The sequence below is a fragment of the Macrobrachium rosenbergii genome, chromosome 55 (genome assembly GCF_040412425.1).
Source record: "Macrobrachium rosenbergii isolate ZJJX-2024 chromosome 55, ASM4041242v1, whole genome shotgun sequence".
Lineage (NCBI taxonomy): Eukaryota > Metazoa > Arthropoda > Malacostraca > Decapoda > Palaemonidae > Macrobrachium > Macrobrachium rosenbergii.
Window position 1 is genome coordinate 91,777,838 of NC_089795.1, and position 18,078 is coordinate 91,795,915.

The 18,078-nt window shown below is 36.3% G+C and overlaps 1 protein-coding gene across 1 annotated transcript; it reads right to left on the reverse strand.

Moving 5' to 3' along the window:
- Positions 1-1,971: 1,971 nt before the first annotated feature.
- Positions 1,972-17,223, reverse strand: LOC136835662 (uncharacterized). The gene is made up of 5 exons (XM_067099478.1): positions 17,094-17,223; positions 13,159-13,373; positions 12,393-12,643; positions 9,615-10,396; positions 1,972-7,928 (listed from the first exon to the last, which is right to left on the reverse strand). Exons 2-5 carry the CDS (start codon positions 13,320-13,322, stop codon positions 7,908-7,910), a joined length of 1,218 nt encoding a protein of 405 aa, XP_066955579.1. The 5' UTR covers positions 13,323-13,373; positions 17,094-17,223; the 3' UTR covers positions 1,972-7,907.
- Positions 17,224-18,078: the final 855 nt, after the last annotated feature.

Genomic DNA, 18,078 nt, shown 5'->3' on the forward strand with positions numbered 1-18,078 from the left:
TTAGGAATTATGTTGCACAAAATCTACTTAGCTAGAGCAAAGGCTAATTTGAAGAGAGACGCTAACAAATATACTATCACAAGGGTCAACAGCATCATGCACAAATACAAAGCTTGGCATGTGCATTGCTCAACCACAGCACTCCACGCCAACTTTGAAAACAGATATAAAAAACTTATATATAGATTGTTTGAAGAGGAGACATTTACATGACACACATTCAATTTCAATTATGTTCCTTAGAAAAATGAAAACATCATTCCACAGGCATCCTAATTGCTTATGCACTCCTATAAACCTTTATCTATTAACAGCTAATAACTTAAAACTGCATTTTTTCATGGTACAGTTCATACATTGTATCACTGACTTATAAAGTGCATTATGCACAATAAAATTACTGTTTGACTACAAGAGTTAAGAATGTGGCATTAATTCAGCACTGTTGCGCAAGGTTTACAATGCTGCCAACTCATGTACTGCAAAATACAGGACAAAGTTGCAAAGAAAAGATGAACAGAAAGAAAAACCTAAATACAGGTGCTATTATTTCAATGGCAAAGGTAAGTTTGTGAAGAAACTAAGGGAAGAATAAAAACCAACATCACTGATGATGTATTCAGTACAATAGGTACGACAACGCTTGTATATATAACTAAATATACTTATTTGTGATAACATAACAAGAGAGCCTGAAACAGTGATTTGATTCAGGAAATATAGGATGTCATGCCAAGCACTGGGCACTTTCAGCACTTAGACAGTTGAAGTGATCCAGAAAATAAAGATGAAGAACAATCTCACAGTTGCTCTAAAAACTAATAATAGTTAGGGGTGTTGGACAGAAAGATTGAGGGGGAAAAAATTGGGAGTGGAGGCAAGTAAAGACTATAAAGTCTGTGCAGCTAGGGACTGAAGCGACACTGCAAACACCCTTTAGCAATGCCTACAATCCACCACGTGAGGTGCACTGACAGCACCACCTCCCTACAGGGGAGTCTGAAACAGTGAAGAGGATATCCACAAAATAAAAAGATGCAAGACACAAAAACAAAACAGTAAACGAACTGTCAACTACAAAGCATTTTGCAGCAGAACTGTAGAGAAGAGTATGACTTACATATACGTCAGGCGGCACAAGGAACACTGAGAGACATTGAGGCATTACAGGTCCTGTATTTGAATGTTTTATGAATGAAATGAAAGGTACAGTTTAGTAAGCAGCAAACTGAAGACAAAAACACTAAAAATAAGAACCACTGTAATGTAAACATATTTTACAAGAGAACTCTAAGGCGCAGTCAAATTGGATTACAAAGGAATCTGTACCTTATAGGAATATGTTATCTAGGGCCTTAACAAATGCAGTGGGGGTAAGGCCATTCAACAAGGTAGGAAGGAAGTTCTATAGACAAATATAGAGCAACACCTCAACTGAGTGGGCTTATTTACTTGTCAGCTACCATATTATGATTGTTTTTTCCTATGCTGTGATACATATTTACTGTAGATATCTCTCTTAAACTGAACGTTGAATCTAAAGTACAGGTTGGCAGACATATTCGAGCGCAGTCTATAACGTAGGGTCTTTGTTCAGAATGATCAGACCTGCAAAGTATCTGTTAAACTGAGGTGCTACTGTACAACAAAAACGAAAAGTTGTTCTGTCAAAATACTGGAAAGAGGAATGCTGATGAAAAAGTGAACAATGAAAGAATGATTGAACAGAAGGCCAGAAATGAAGAGGTGACATGAAATAAAAGGACAGGTAGCCATGAATAAGACAGACCTGACTGAAGACAGATTCCTTCAAGAAAACTGCCCAAAGTAATCAGTTATGTTCTTTGCTCCAGTCACGAAATTCACTTCACAGCTGGATGAGGCTGCCTATTCAGAGGCTCAGAAATCAACAAACTGTTTTCCTCATGACAATTTTCTTGCATGTACAATAGGAAAAGTGAAATGCATGGAAAATATCAAAACTATATATTTATAACACTGTATGTAAAGTGAAAAACACACTTATATAGAGTACTGATGTATTTTACAACAGGACCTACAAACACGCACTTAACCTTCTATTTATCAAAATTTTTCTTCATGAAAATATTGCTCAAACAAACTGCTGACTTAATGCAAGGCTTTGAGAAGAATAACTTCCTGGGCGAAACTTCTAAAGGGTTATGTATCACATACATTTGTTTTTGAAAAACCAAATTGTAAATTTTCTCAAACATATGTAACCTTCCCTGATTCAGAAATGCTTATACCTTTATTATATAACCACTGTGCTATTGTTCCCAACAAAGGAACCACTGTATAATATATGTACATTTTATATCTAGGCCGGACATTATGCTCAGGAAAAGAGTTCTGTGGAGATGACAATAATCAACTTTTAATTTTAGGTCCAACACTAACAGAAGTAAATATGGAATCATCTCTACAGTGCGGGAGGACTGTTACAGATTGCTGCAAACAAAATATTACTTGGAAAATGGTTATTCTCAATCCACTGGTCTGTTAATGCATTCATAGAAATTGCTGAAATATTTATATTGACTATCTCTGTGGGAAACCTGACCAGGCATTCTTTTCACTTTTTTTCAACCTTGTTTAAAATTAAATGCCTGATGGAAAAAACCCAAAACATATCAAATGCAACTTATTATAAAGGTCATATCAATTCTTAATCTTGTATGATACAAGTTCATGTATATTCTGCAGTTTTAATCATCAATTCAAATTGAACTCTTCTTATTTCCAAATTAAAAGTTTCACATAAGTTCATCTCGTACGTAGCAGCATCACGTACCAATTATCAAAAATATTGGACATTTTTTCTTTATTACCACTGCAGAAAATAAAAATATGATGTGTGTACAATTTTTTAATTCAAAATCAATTTTCAACACTATAGCAATTTCTTCATTGATTGAAATTGCAAGAGAGAATAGCATCTCCATTCCTGGTTCCATGTAAACAAGATGACGTTTGTCTATATAAGCTACACAAAGCATGTCTATTATTACTCTGTTCATACAGTACAGTAATTTTGTCTATTTTCATATTTTCTAAAGTATTTCCTTTTAAAAACCCAGAACAAATACTTTCAACATTAACAAAAGTGACAGCGATACGTAGGCCGCACATTACATGACGGCATATATTTCACACTCCGTATACACCAGTACATGAGATTTTAAACTGCTTCCAACAGATGCTTCATTGCGTATCCTGTGCGTACAAAGCAAGTTTAATTTTAGGTAGATACAACTTGACTAGGATTACCAAAGTACCACACTAAAACCTATTTGAAAATATTCAAAGTCAATGTACTACTTATAAAAAAAATTAGTAACTACCAGCTAGGGAAGATTCTATTGTTTTCAGACATCTACTGTACTGTCTACCAAACAGCACATTGTAAAAATAGTATTAGAAAAAACATAATACAATATACCATAATTCATTCAAAACAGTCACCAGTTTTAGCAGGCTACATTCCATTAAAACAAGCAGTTCGAATGTTGGTTAACATAATGTGCATTTTTCCATTATTTCTTCTTCATTATTATTTTTTATTTGTTTTTTTGCTGGTTTTTACATGGCTTTTAATAACTACAGAATGGGAGGTTTTTTCCTTTCGTATTGATCTATTTATCTTTCATCAGATGATTTCATCTCTCCCTGCCTAAGCCTATCAATGATATGCACAGCTATTCGTAAAACACAAAGCTTTAAAGACAGGGTATGGCAAATATCATATTACTTATTCAAAACATCTAATAACAAAATGTTTGCTGATTTGCCATTCTTCTTTTTGGCTGGTAGCTTACCTTAAATGCAACCTATTCACCTATCAGTGATAAAATAAGTATTTATTTACCCAGTGTTTCCATTTTATCATGATTTTGATCATACTTCTTTCCATTAACGATTTCCGAGAGCAAATACAGTAGAGTATATTTTATGTTAGAGCCTATCAGTGCTGTACATGTTAGCAGCTTATGTCTATATTTACTTTGATGCAAACTACATCCTGATATCTTGTTGCATAACACACCCAAACTTTTGCACTGAAGTTTAGGCAGACCACAAACACTCACACTCGATTTGCAATTTCATATGTTGTAACCCCTGAATATAGGCTAAAAGTTGCATGGTACACAAGTATATAAGGTATAAAAAATATGCACATTATGTTAAAATAAATGAAACATTGACTTTCTGAATTTCACACCAGCTGACGAATGTATAAAGATTTTAATCAATGTAGGCTACACTATACTCATTTAAATCTACTGTTGTTCTCTGTTACAATATTTGTACTGCAACAAAGTACAGTAATTTTACTACAATTATGGTCTTGATATTATATTCCCTATTATGTTCTTTAAAAATCGCAGAACGATGATTTTCAAACCAGATGCTGGTAAAAAGCAAACTTAGTCTATATGATAGCTTCAATAATGATTCACATAATCTTAGATACAGTATGTCTGTACTGTATTGAAAAACTTGAACATTCTGTAACATAACATGAGGTATACAGTAGTATAGTACAGCATCTTAGTATATTTAGTATACAAAAAGCATAGGCACAGTAAGTCATAATGCACTTGTTCAGTACACAATGATATACAATATCCACTTACCACCAAAATCACTGGTTGTCAAACTGACAAGGACATATCCCGGACGCTATTTGACCCACATCTGAGCTTCAAATGTCTGATAGGTAATATTAACCAGACGCTGAAGAATAAACATAACTTTAAATGAAAATTAATCTTACTGCTTAGGCACAAAAGAAAAAGTTTAAACAATAGGAATACCAGTTTACTCGGCATAAATGAATTTAGGAAATGTGGAGCATATGGCCCAGCATTTGGGCTAGGAACCTTTAACAGATCAATAGTCAAGAATTCAAATGCTAAAAAGATCATACTTCATAAGCTTTACTCTATAATTCGAATGTCAAGTATTTGGGGCAAGTGGTAATCTTTAAAAGGTTCAGTGTTTACATCAAACCACTATGTCAACTGACCAACTATCCTAGTTTGATCTAATGAGGTTACGCTGGTTTTATACTTAATGTTTTTTGCATCAAAAGATTATTGAAATCATCAAGCACTCCAGAAATTGAGCCCTTCCACTCTGATGCATTCTTGGTTTTCATAAGAGTGAACTTCATCTATCTGCATTTAAGCAACAACCATATGAATTAAAAGTTCAATGTAGGTTAAATAATTCAATTAAATGTTTGTTAACTGCTGCTACCTCTCAAAATTTGTAATAACATATACCTGATTCACTACGTCAAAAATATCAGTTTAAAAAACTTCTAGGTTTTCTGACCTCTACCATCCATAATCCTTGATAAGAAGGAAACTCCCATAATCCTTCAGAAAAAGAAAGCTCTCTTTGTTACGATTACCACCTCCACCTCCAAACCATGATCAAAATTTGAACGACCTTGAACATATAAACAGCAAAACTGACAACATTTTACCCACAAAGGTGAACTACCTTTAATAACAATGGTGGTGAACTGAAAACAATTTAGAAATACCTTACATCCTAAAGTTAACACCGGTATGAAAATACTTTGGAAAAATCCTTAGGAACCGAGTTTAATATAAACATGGTAACAATTCTATATTTTATAGAAGGTACACTGACACATCAAGTTGCAACAATAGCATTCAAATGTTAGTTACACTAACGAGAATCAACAAGTCTTCACTGGGTCTATAAATCGGGTCCCAGTGTGGGAGCAACACTTACAAAACAAGCCTTGCTGTCAAGGGTAAAGAAAGTATTTTGCCTTACATTCTACTCATTTGCTTTGTCCACCCGCTATCTGCCATTAATCTTATTTACCTCTGACTGGCGACACTTTCCCCTCTTCACTTGACAACGTAATCTTTTGGATAGCCCTTGTTTTACTACACATGATTCAGCGGTCTAGTTATCATAATATTCAACTAATTTATATTACAGTTCTCCCTTAGGAGGTTACAAGTGCAACATCTCCACGCTTCAGTCTTGTGCACTTTCCACCGGAATTCCCATCTGATCTACCGCTTCATCTATGTCATTTATCTACAATTTCCTGAACATCCAATTGGCCTTCACCTTCCTACTTCCATATCTGCATTATTCTACTGCTCTGACTTTCAGTTCCATTACATGTCCAGACCATCAGAATTTTTCAGATCTTGGCCTATTTTCCAGTTGCTGGAGACTAGACCCCTCTACAATAATCTCCCAACTGCGTTCTAGCCATGAATCGATGATCTAGTTAATTTCATTGACCACATGACTCTGGCTTTCAGTGCATTTGATGCTACTAAACCTCAAATTTTCTAAAACTACACACAAAGCTTAATAAACAATCACTGTAAATTCTGTTAAAATGTTTCACAGATACAAATTTTTTAAACTGATCTCATACAGGTTACGTAAGTGAAAGTTACAAACCTTCTGACATACTGTACTGTACAAATGATTGGTCAAGTCTCACAGCCTTCTGAGAAGGTATTATTATAAAATAATGGTGGGGGTGAAAAGGAGCTTATCTAGACAGAGAGGCAGACTGAAATGATAAAATAATGATCTTGAGTCTTAATTTATATATATTGGGTGAGTGATAAGACAGTGTGTTAGATTCACACAACAGCATGTAAGGTGAAACCTTTTAGCTCTGTTTATGGTCAAACCTCCTGTTTTCTAGGGAATAAATAGATGGGAATGAAGTGAATACAAGTGAAATTAAGAATATAAATTATTATATATGAATTACATCAAAATGAGGGATTCAAATGAAAATCCCACGAAAACAACATGAAAACACATGGAAATAAGATAAGTCCCTTACGAAAAAAAAAAGAGCATTGTAGGTGGAGCAATTCAAAAACACAGTATTCACAGTCTGCAACAACAGACAAAAGTGACTCTCGATGTATGGCGAAAGACGGTAATGGCTAACACCACTTGGATCAGTCCTTGAACACAAAACAGGAGGACATCAAGAGATCTAAGGCATTTGCAAAGCGGACGGTAAGAGAAGAGGAAAGATCTAAATATCAATTAAAACCATGAATTCAGCTGTACACTAAATAAGCATGAGTGAAAAAACTATTAAAAAACATTAAACTGGCCAAATATTACTGCATGAAGTTTGAAGAAGTGCAAGAACAAAAAATCTGCAAGAATGGAAAAATACATTCCAAGCCTCCATGTAGGTACATAATGGTTATGATGAAATGCAAGTGCATTTAGTCTGATGAGCAAAAAATATCAACCAAAAGTGCTAGTCCATCCAAAAAAATTACCACCACTTAATTTGACATCTAAAAGTCAGTCTCCCACCATCAAGAGACGATGGGAACCATTATGTAAAGAAACAAGCATGCTAAGATGCAGAGTTGTGAAGTACTGTGGTCTGTGACCCACAGTTATGCAACAGTACCTACTTACAGCTGTGTGGACTGGGTGAGCTGTAAACAGGAACTAGATGACAGATCTAATAATACCAGCTTGATGTGCTGAGACACTGGACCCCCAAATTTGTGTACCCACACAGAAAAAGAAAACAAACAAACAAAATATTGTCATAGCATAGTCTAACATTCCTTAAACAATACACAATATCAACAACACAAACCAAAACAATGGAACTTCTTAAAGAAATACCTTTGGGCTATCATACTTAACATAAATCTGTGCAGAATCACAGGAGGTAATTGAATTGTAAAACTCCTGTCTTCATTTGGCGATTATCATAGTAGTTTTTACTATAAGAAAAATCTGTTCCAGCTAATCCTGCATTGACAGAACAATTTCTCACAGTCATCTGGGTATCAGACATCAGCAAAGATGCACTTCTTTGCAGCTCAATATCAAACAGCAAGAGGGTCCACCTAAAATGGAAAAGGGTAAAAACTGTATTAATTGAAAGTAATGATTATCAAAACCATAAAGTCTACCCATTCATTTTCTGGCAATCATTACAATGCTCAAGCTCAATATCAAATGTTTACAGTCTTATCACCTTCAAAGTATTCTCCATTTGAAGCAATGCATCAGACATGTTTTCCACTGTTGAAAGCAATTCTGGAACTCTTGAATTAAAAAATGTTTATGGGAACAAAAAACCATAAAAGTCTGCTTTCTATGGGCACCTCTTCACCCGATCTGCTCCCCTGTGACTTCTTTTTGTTCCTTTGAATGAAGAAAGCTTTCTTCAAAGGAAAACGTTTTGCTTTTGTCGTTCTGAGACGTTGAAGAGGTGTTTATCAAAAAGCCATAACTTCACAAGAGTTCCAGAATTGCTTTCAACAGTGGAAAAAACCATAAGTGCATTGCTTCAAATGGAGAATACTTTGAAGGTGATAAGACTGTAAACATGTAACAATAACTGAATAAAATTATAATACTTTTGGGTCCCCTCGTAACACATCCAACTCAAGCTGTGTGAGGGTGTACCACTAAAGTGTACCTCAAGAGGTATACTGTACATGGGACTAAAGCTCGTTTTACAACTTTTACTTTTCATCTCATCTGGTCCCTTTGTCCCTTAACATCAGGTTGTCAAACTACTCGAGCTTCAACTACACCTAACTCCAGTTTTACAACTCCAAAGTTTAAATTCCTCACTTCAGCCCAAGAGAACATAGGAAGGTGAATCGGAGTTCTCGACCAACTACTTTCCAAAAACAATAAAGACACTATGTGTGACTTATGAAAAATTCAATGAATGCCATACACTACATTTCTATATTATTAAAACTTCTCCAGAACCATAGCATATACAAATCTAACAAGAATTCAATACATAATAGAGATGCTCCCATGTTACCATAGTTTGTTTTGTGATTTTTGTTAATTTCACAGCAGCAATAGTGAGAATATATCTGTATACAGAATCTTTAAATGTTGATTTTTTCCCATATAAGCTATGCTGGGTGCCATACTCTCTTGAAAACATTGGGCATCCAGGCAAAAACAACACTCCTTTTCTCTCAGTCTGACAAACAGTCACTTGGCATAATCTTCTGTGTTGACACTTTTTTTATTACTCTACTTTGTGTTTTGAAAATAAAACATCCATCACTGGCTATGTAATGCCTATCAGAGTTTTCTGCTACTGGTGAGAAGAGGAAGATGATTATCTCTCAAGAAAATGAAGAAAATCACCGAGCATGAAGACAGCATGCCATTAATGTCTATCACATAGGACCTTAGGCTTTTACAAACTATGATGTCAAGATGGGTGTATGCCAATGAGGTGTTCTCAACATGTTTAAGGTAAGCTAGGTTAGGATGTGGGCCAATGTAAGTGTTCTAAACAAGTTTAAGGTAAGCTCAGATTGGATGCAGACCAATATAAGTCTTCTGAGCGTGTTTAAAGTAGGCTGGGCTAGGTTACGATGTTTGTTATCAAAACAAAAGTGGACATATAGGTTAATTTCAACCTACAACATTCTCACTTAGAAATGGGTTTCATGGATACTAACCCCAAGTAACTCAGACAGCATCTGTACATGATTACACAGACAAATTAAAGTATATTCAGTATGAATTTATACAAACAAGAAAACACTAACCTCGGTATTGGCAGCGTACTCTTCCAAACTTTCTGCCTTCATTTCTAGAGGACTGGGCGTCATACCACCATCCACGAGAATAAACTCAAAGAGGCCAGTCTCGAAAGTTCTTGATCTCTTACTGTCACATTCAGTTTCGTGCATAAAACTATGTTTACCCGGGTCACTGTAAAGTACAGGACCAGTGTCCTCTATCCTTAACTTCTTTAGAACTCCGGAGCCTTGAGTTTTATTGAAAACATAAGGAGGATTATTGCTACCTCTGCAACTGTCCTCTGTTATGATATTTATGACTTCTCTATCCCTCACTGAATTACTTTGCATTTCTTTTACGATGTACCTGAGAGCACTGGGCGTCAAATCCCCCTCAACTAGAACAAACTCAAGTTCACCCGTTTTGAATATTCTAGATCTCCTGCCATTATGTATGGTTTCAACTACAAAATTAGGCTCATTTCTTACACTACCCCACACAGAAACTGAGCTGTCAGTTCTGAGTTTATCTCTCACTCCACTATTTTCCATTTTATTTGCAGCACGTGGGAAATTGTCCGCGTCTTCAATTTCTTCAGTAATCACAATTCTGAGATCTTCACTTGTTTCCGTGACACTATCACTGCCTCCTCTTACTATGTACCTGAAGTCCTCTTTCCCTATCCCTATGCAAATGCCAGGAACTGTATTTTGAGTTTCAACTTCACGAGAATGTCGTAGCTTCTTATCCACTTCATCCACCATCACCGTCCTCCATAGCTTCTTGTATCCGATTCTTTCTGTCATGTCTAAAAGCAACAAAAAATGACAAATTTAAATTTAATTTGTATTTTTCACAGCTAACAAACCTGCAGTCTTAAATAGGATAAATCTGGCACCAGCTGGAAATCGGTAAAAGACAACAAGAATTGTTTATGCAAGGAACTGGTGGCACCTGGCCTCCATCATGGAGGTGAGATGGGAAGCGGGCAGCAGCCTTATTTCAACATCGTGACGTCTTAGTTTTCTTCTCACCGACATTGAGAGAGGTCATTTCTTTCTCTCTTTCCTCTTTGTGTTCAGGGTTTGTTTAGAGTGTGTGTGTGTTTTGGTTTTTATCATGCAATCCCAAACCCAGACAAAAGTCCCATAAGCCTCAGAGGAAATGTCCTGGTGTAGGCATCTATACTTTTTCCAGCTGGCGCCAGAAGATTTATCCAAATGTTAAGGCCCAGGTTTGTCCCAACAAATGTATTTATATGGCACCATCTTAGATGTGATACATTTTTAAATCTCTTAAAATGAATGTTAAGTGTAAAGTACAAGTTATTTAAGATTAGGAACTTTGCAAAATCGCTGTGAGCTGTAAGATTTCTAGAAATTATTCGCGTGCAGTCTATAATGTAGTCTTTGTTACTTTACAGACTTTAGTACCCATCAGAAAGCCAGACCTCCTGAGTGTCTGTTAAGCCAAGGTGCTACTTTTTGACTCCTTGAATAAGTAAGAATGAAACCTGACAAAACAAAGTTCATATCAGGACCTTATGTGAAGCAAACATGCAAAGCATTCAGTAACAGATGTGGAAGACATGCAATGGGATTACATTACTCGACAGCATGTATAGACAAAACAACAAAGAGATGAAAACATTAACAGAATACAGTTTAGATACTGCACATTTGTAAACAACCTTTAATAACTGTATAAATCTCAACATACCACCAACTTTTCCAGCTATTTTGCTTATATTGCAGAGTTTTCTCTTTTTCTTTGTGTGCAGCATAAATTTTAGTTAAATTTGTCAAAAATTTGGTACTCAATGCCCATCTACACAAAACCAAAAATTCATCAGATGAGGAGCTTGAAGGAGCAACTGAAGGCACACAAATTTCAAGATCTACACATCGAAGAATTCACCTACAGCACCCCAACACTCCTCAAGCAAGAAGCAGCTGGAACAAGGGCAATGCATCAAGAGTGAACCCAAGGGTTTGCTCAACGGATGAAACCGAGTGCAAGGGAGCAGCTCGGGAAGAATCCCAAGATCATTACACATGAAAGTAAAACAAATAATCTCTGGAGAGTGCCCTCACCACAAGGTCTGCAATAAAATACGATCCCTCAACTGGGGTGGGGGATGAGGGCACATTAGACCAACAGTGCGACTACTCCAGGGCCAAGAGTCAAATAGCCCAAACCAGAGGGTATGGGTTATGAGCCAAGGTCAGAAGACATCTGCACTGACTGGGCACTGTCAACACCACTGACCTCCTGCCTTAATCATGAAGCAGATACAAGCTCACCTGAGCTAAAGCCTAGCCCACAAGCGCAAACACGAGACCGACTGTAACTGCAGATCAGCAGTCAATCTGGCAAAACCAGGATTACATCAAGCAAGCAAACTGTAACTGCAGATTAGCAGTCAATCTGGCAAAACCAGGATTGGTACATCAAGCAAACAATCAGTCACAAACATGACTAGCATGACAGTGAATGGTCTGGACTGACTGGGCCCAGTGCTGAGCATCATAAACATAAGTTTACATAGCCGATACAGTGAAAAGGCATATGATATAAAGCATGGTATACATATACTTTGCATTACAGGTTCATGTCGCTGATCTGATGAAATTACCTGATTAAAAAATCCATCTAAAAAAGAAATAAATATAAAGGCTGCAAATACATGAAATTAGAGAGAATTACGCTAAAATTCTAATAACATATTTCTAGTACTTGAGTATTTACTCTTTGATATTTGATATTCTCATTTCATCAAACTATATTGAGCATTCAATACTCACTTTCACAGTCCTGTTGAATGTTTGTTACAGGAGGAGAAGGGTCCGAAATCTTCGCTTCTTGTCCTTCAGGCCCATTTGGATCATTAAATAGGGTTGGTGACGCATTCCGAAGCAACTTACTTTTCAAGATGGCGTTCATAAACTGACTGTCCTCAAAATGTTCCGAACATATACGGCAGTTATTGTATAAATATTTTGTGCTCTTCACTTCTAAATCTGGTCGGCAACATTTCACAATCCACTGCCTGCATCTGCAATGTAAGAGTTCCATGAATTCGTTTCCTTTGTTCATAATCAGTAAAATTCACTGCAAAACAAACATTCAAACTTGCAAACTTAAAATCATCAAGTTTTATCTTACCAATAACTAATATTTACTGCAAACTTGGAATATGACTGTTTTGTTGATTATGACTTGGGTTAACTCACAACCATATATAATATGAATTACATCACAACACTTTGCCTTAATACAGTAAGTATATTTTAACACGAGATGAACAAACACACAAATAAAACACTGGACGGTGGAAATTCTGGAACAATGCAAACAAACGACACCAGAACTATCGAATATGAAACTGAAATAAAGACAAAAGTGAGACTTCACCGTCTGAGATGATATGGGAATATGACATAAAAAGGGGAGAGGAATTAATAGTGAACTCATTCGGCATCTGACACCACAACGAAAACCCAGAATTCTAATATCAATGACGACGACGATGGCGTAAATACAGGTGTGTGGGACCGCGTGATTACATACCTATCTTCATCTTTTGGAAATCTGAAAAATGATAGATCCGGTCTTGTTTGCTTGCTGTTCGTACAGTTGTGTACAGCGCAAAGGTTTGAAATTCCAGACTCAGATGACATTGCATTGCTATAAAAACTCCAACTAACAGGTGGTAGCATGATATGCTGATCCATTTGTGTGTCTCAGTTTCTTATCTTCTTGTTATGCTGTACAATCTTGGCTGTCTGAAAGCAAAAACAGCATTGCATTAATCTACAGGACACTTCTGAAAGGGTTTAAATCCTAAAAGAAAACTTCAAGTTTTTCTCAATGCTGCGCAACAATCTCGATAAAAGTAACAATTTCTTTTGTGTTTTGCATCCTAAGTATAAACATTTGTTCTCCAAAAGCCTTTCTTTGGCCTGTCACTGCAAGTTGCACCAATTTCAGAAATTAAAGCAGTTACATTCTGAAGTCATTCCTCTAGGATAAAACGAAGTGAGTGTTCCTATAAATCCACAATAAGGTTAGAGGATAGGGAGAGCAATGGGTCGTCCCTCTGAAGAGAATCATGGATGAGAAAGGGCTTCTCGCCCTCAACTTCGTGGCAATCATATCTTTTTTTCCTTATGATAATACATACAAAGAATATTCTTTCAGTTACTTCTCTTGTGCTTTAATTGTACACTTATACAATAAACGCTCTAGGCGTTAGGCTAAGCCATAAGAAAATTCCAGCTTTCTACAGTGATTCTCTATTATTTTTAGACAAAACAAAGTATGCAATGGGTTAACCAGCATTGCTGACAGAAATTTACCTTAAATTCTTCTAAATCAAATCAGAACGCAAATGAACTAGGATATCAGAAAAACTTCAGGTAATACTGTCATTTCATTTCTTGCAAAATGCACAAACCAATTATTTTTCCAACAGTTTATCATTTTTCATACATATATGATCATTACTGTTAGTGCAAACCACTCATTTTGTACCTCCCAAGCCCCTTACATAATAAATGAGTGAGCTGACCAAAAAGAAATGGTCTACAACGCATAAACCAGAAAATAACTTATCAGAAAAATAAAGGTAATGACTACAGTATAATCAGTATTTATCTTACAATTTATAATAAAGAGCAAAGATGTCAAAGGCCATTCACAATAAATTCACAACCCTGTAAATGTGCCTCGCTGTCGAACTGCTCAGTTCCGGAGGCACTTTATTCCTTAAGCCACTGGAGTGCGGAACAGTATTCCTGAGGATGATCGTGAAATTGGAATTTCAAGAGTTCAAGCAAAGATGCAATGCATTACTACCCTAACGCTATTCTCCTTGCATTTTAATATATTTTTATCTACTTATTAATTTATTAATTTATTTTTTCTTATTAATAAGTGAGATCTCTTCTTTCTGTATTTCCATTTATCTTCTCTTAATTCTTAACGAGCACCATATTCTTTGGAACTTGAATTTCAAGTCAATGGCTCCCGTGTGCTTGTTCCTTATGAATACAGGTTCATTTTTCTGAATAATAATAATAATGATAATAATAATAATAATAATAATAATAATAATAATAATAATACAGTAAACTCCCCTGTATTTGCATTCTCACGATTCGCGGACTCACGTATTCGCGGATTTCTCTGTGGAACGTATCTACCCATTATTCGTGGAAAATTCACCCATTCGCGGTATTTTTCACTGAGAAATATTCACTAATTACTGTATTTTCACATCATTTTCATGACTAAATGCACTTTTTGTGATAAAACTATTAAAATACTCAGGTATAAGCATTTTTAGAGGATTTTTCTTGTGTTTAAACTATCAAAATAGGCAGTTCTAAGTGGTTTTGGAGGGGTTTTAAGTATTCGCGGATTTTAGCTATTCATGGGGGGGTGTGGTACGCATCCCCCGCGAATATGGGGGGTTTACTGTAATGATAAAAATAATAATAATAATAATAAATCCTCACCCTACCTTCCTTAACCTTTCTATCCAAGGACAAAGGATCCTTACCTGAAATAGAGGCACACCTGGACACTTTCTTAACCCAATTTAGAGTGCCAAAAATCGTAATAGAGAAATACAAAAGCTCATCCCAACCTAACACAGCACTTTAGGTCCTAGGCTAACTGGCTAGGGTACCAACCCGTCACTTGTTACAACTGCATACATCATATTCCTTACTTTGAGTGTGTAGAATAGAATGATATATGGAATTCTGGTCAAAGGCCAGGCGCTGGGAACTATGAGGTTATTCAGCGCTAAAAGAGAAATTGAGAACAGAAAGGTTTTAAAGTTGTAACAGGAGGAAAACTTTGCGGTTGCACTACAAAACAATATTAGAAGACAGCGGAAAGTAAAATGGAAAAAGAGAATATGAATGGAGGTACAGTAAAAAGGAAAGAAAAGGGTTGCAGCTAGGGGCTGAAGGGACACTGCAAAGAACCTTCTGAAGCAATGCCTACAGTGCTCTGCAGGAGGTGCGCTGACAGCACTACCCCCCTACAGGATACTTTGAGGTTGTGAGATACAACTTTTTTTAAAAAACTGTCACAGAAAAGCTACATTCTAGCGATGGAAAACACAGTTTTCTATAAAAATAAATATGCACCTTGGCCTTGGTAAAATAAAGACCCCTGAAATTGTTCCCTGGGTAAAACTGAAGACCACTATCATGCCCCCTATGGTTCAGCGACTACCCGTTTAAGTGCAAAATGGGTGCTGTGTTTAATACCAGCCCTTTGGAGATGAACGAAAACCTGTAAACAAAAGACAGTAAATATCATAAACATATACAAAAGACAAACATAAAATATATATACACAATGGGAACAGGTTCCGCGGACAAAAACAAACCTAACCTTCCTACAATGTCACGTCCTGACCTAACCAGACCTTACCTTCCTAACCTAACTTTAAGGTGCCATGCCCCGACCTGGTCGAGGGGGTTTTGTCCCCCCAAGACCTTCCACCCCAGTAACACTAAACATCAGAAGAGCCTGATACTGCCATTCTGCAAACTACCCAAATATTCCAGTAGGCGACTGGCGGGTACCAGGCCGCGGTAGGCTAGGCTAGTAGGTTAGTCTTCCGTTTTACCGTTCCATGGGGGATAAAAATGCCAAAATAATCATCATTCGACCATTTCTGATATCAAATAATCCAGTAATTTTTCGAAAGACTCCAGCTAGCCATTTTTGCATGAAAAACCACTTTGGGATTTTCATGCAAAAATGACTAGGAAATAATAGGGCCGTAAAAGAACCTAAAAATACCAATTTAACCTAATTTTAGGATGTTTAATCATTATAATTTTGCCGTATTAGCTATGGAGGAGGTGGGCAGCCGGTACTGTATTATCTTAAAAGTCGTAATTTGATTAATTTTTCATCTATCATTTGCGAATAGCGTTTATGGGGTTCCAAATAACGAGAATGAAGAGCTCTTTTCGAAAATGTAGGTTACAATTCCATACCACGTATCGGCAACCTATGAAATAATACCAGATATTCCAGTCGGCGACCGGCTGGAGCCAGGCCGCAGCAGTAGCCTATAGTCATCAGTTTTACCCTTCCATGGCGGATACAAATGCCAAAATAACCATCATTCGACCATTTCTGATATTAAATAATGATTTAGCGAGGACTCAAATATCGTAGCAATAACTCACCAAACTATATTTCTGACTCGTGTTCAAATCGCCTAGCCTTGTCTGGGATAAGCTAGGCACGACTTAAAAGCTAATTTTAAAAGCTAACCCTACCATTTTATTTGATAAAACAATGAATATAACCTTAAACTACACTATAATACCCTTAAATATCACGAAACATTACGTAGTTGGAATATTACGCAGTCTAACCAACCTGAGCTGAGGGAAGTTGAGCTACGCTGTATTAAAAGTCTCAGAGGCATATATCAATAAACTGAGGCCTAAAAATTTACATATCAATACCTTTTTTTTGAAAAGACACATTTAATTCCTGTTTCTTGATGTCAATTATTGTTTTCGAATCACGGGAAAAGATCCAACTGTCAAAAATAGGGTCTTCCTTTGAAGTGGTGATAGTAGTAGTTGTAGTAATGGTGGAATGATACCTATGGAACGGCACTTCTCATCTACCGTTCCTTTCAGGCAAATTTTGTCCTTAAAATTACATTTTGTCCTTTTTCTTCTTCCTGACGGTGTTATTTTTTAATTCATCGAGGGACTTGAGATACTGGGTTTCTTTTAATCGGAGAATATTACGTAAAAACTTCAAAAATAGGGTGGAGAGGGCAGGACTGTTTTGAGGTGCTAGTTTGTACATTTTTTTCCTATAAGAACACTTCGTCCTATTTGCTCTTCCTAACGTTATTATTATTATATATATTTTTTTTATTTCGAGAGTAAATGGAGGTATGGGATTTCTTTTAATAGGAGAATATTACATAAAACCTTTAAAAATGGAGTGGAGAGGGCAGGACTGTTTGAGGTGCTAGTTTGTAAATTTTGTCCCTATAAAGACACTTCCTAACGTTATTATTTTTTTCATTTCTCGAGTAAGGGGAGCTATGGGGGTTTCTTTTGATAGGAGAATATTACGTAAAACCTTTAAAAATGGAGTGGAGAGGATGGAACTACTTTGAGATGTTAAATTAACACAGAGGAAAGCCCAAGGACCAAAGATAGTTCACTGCCACTGTCACAAATCATTTTAAACTTGCAGTCAACAGCATTTTTTATTATGTTTCTGATTAATTAGTTAACTGTAGAACAAGTCTTCACAATTCATGGTTCAGCTACGTTAGCAACAACTACACTGGGACACGTTTCATACCTGTACATTTGCTTCGATAAGTTGATTCTGATTTTTTTAGATTGGTCAACTTTACTTTCATTAAAAGAAGGGCTTTCTTCTTCCTTTGCAACTCACAAGTTTAAGATCAAACCCAACTCT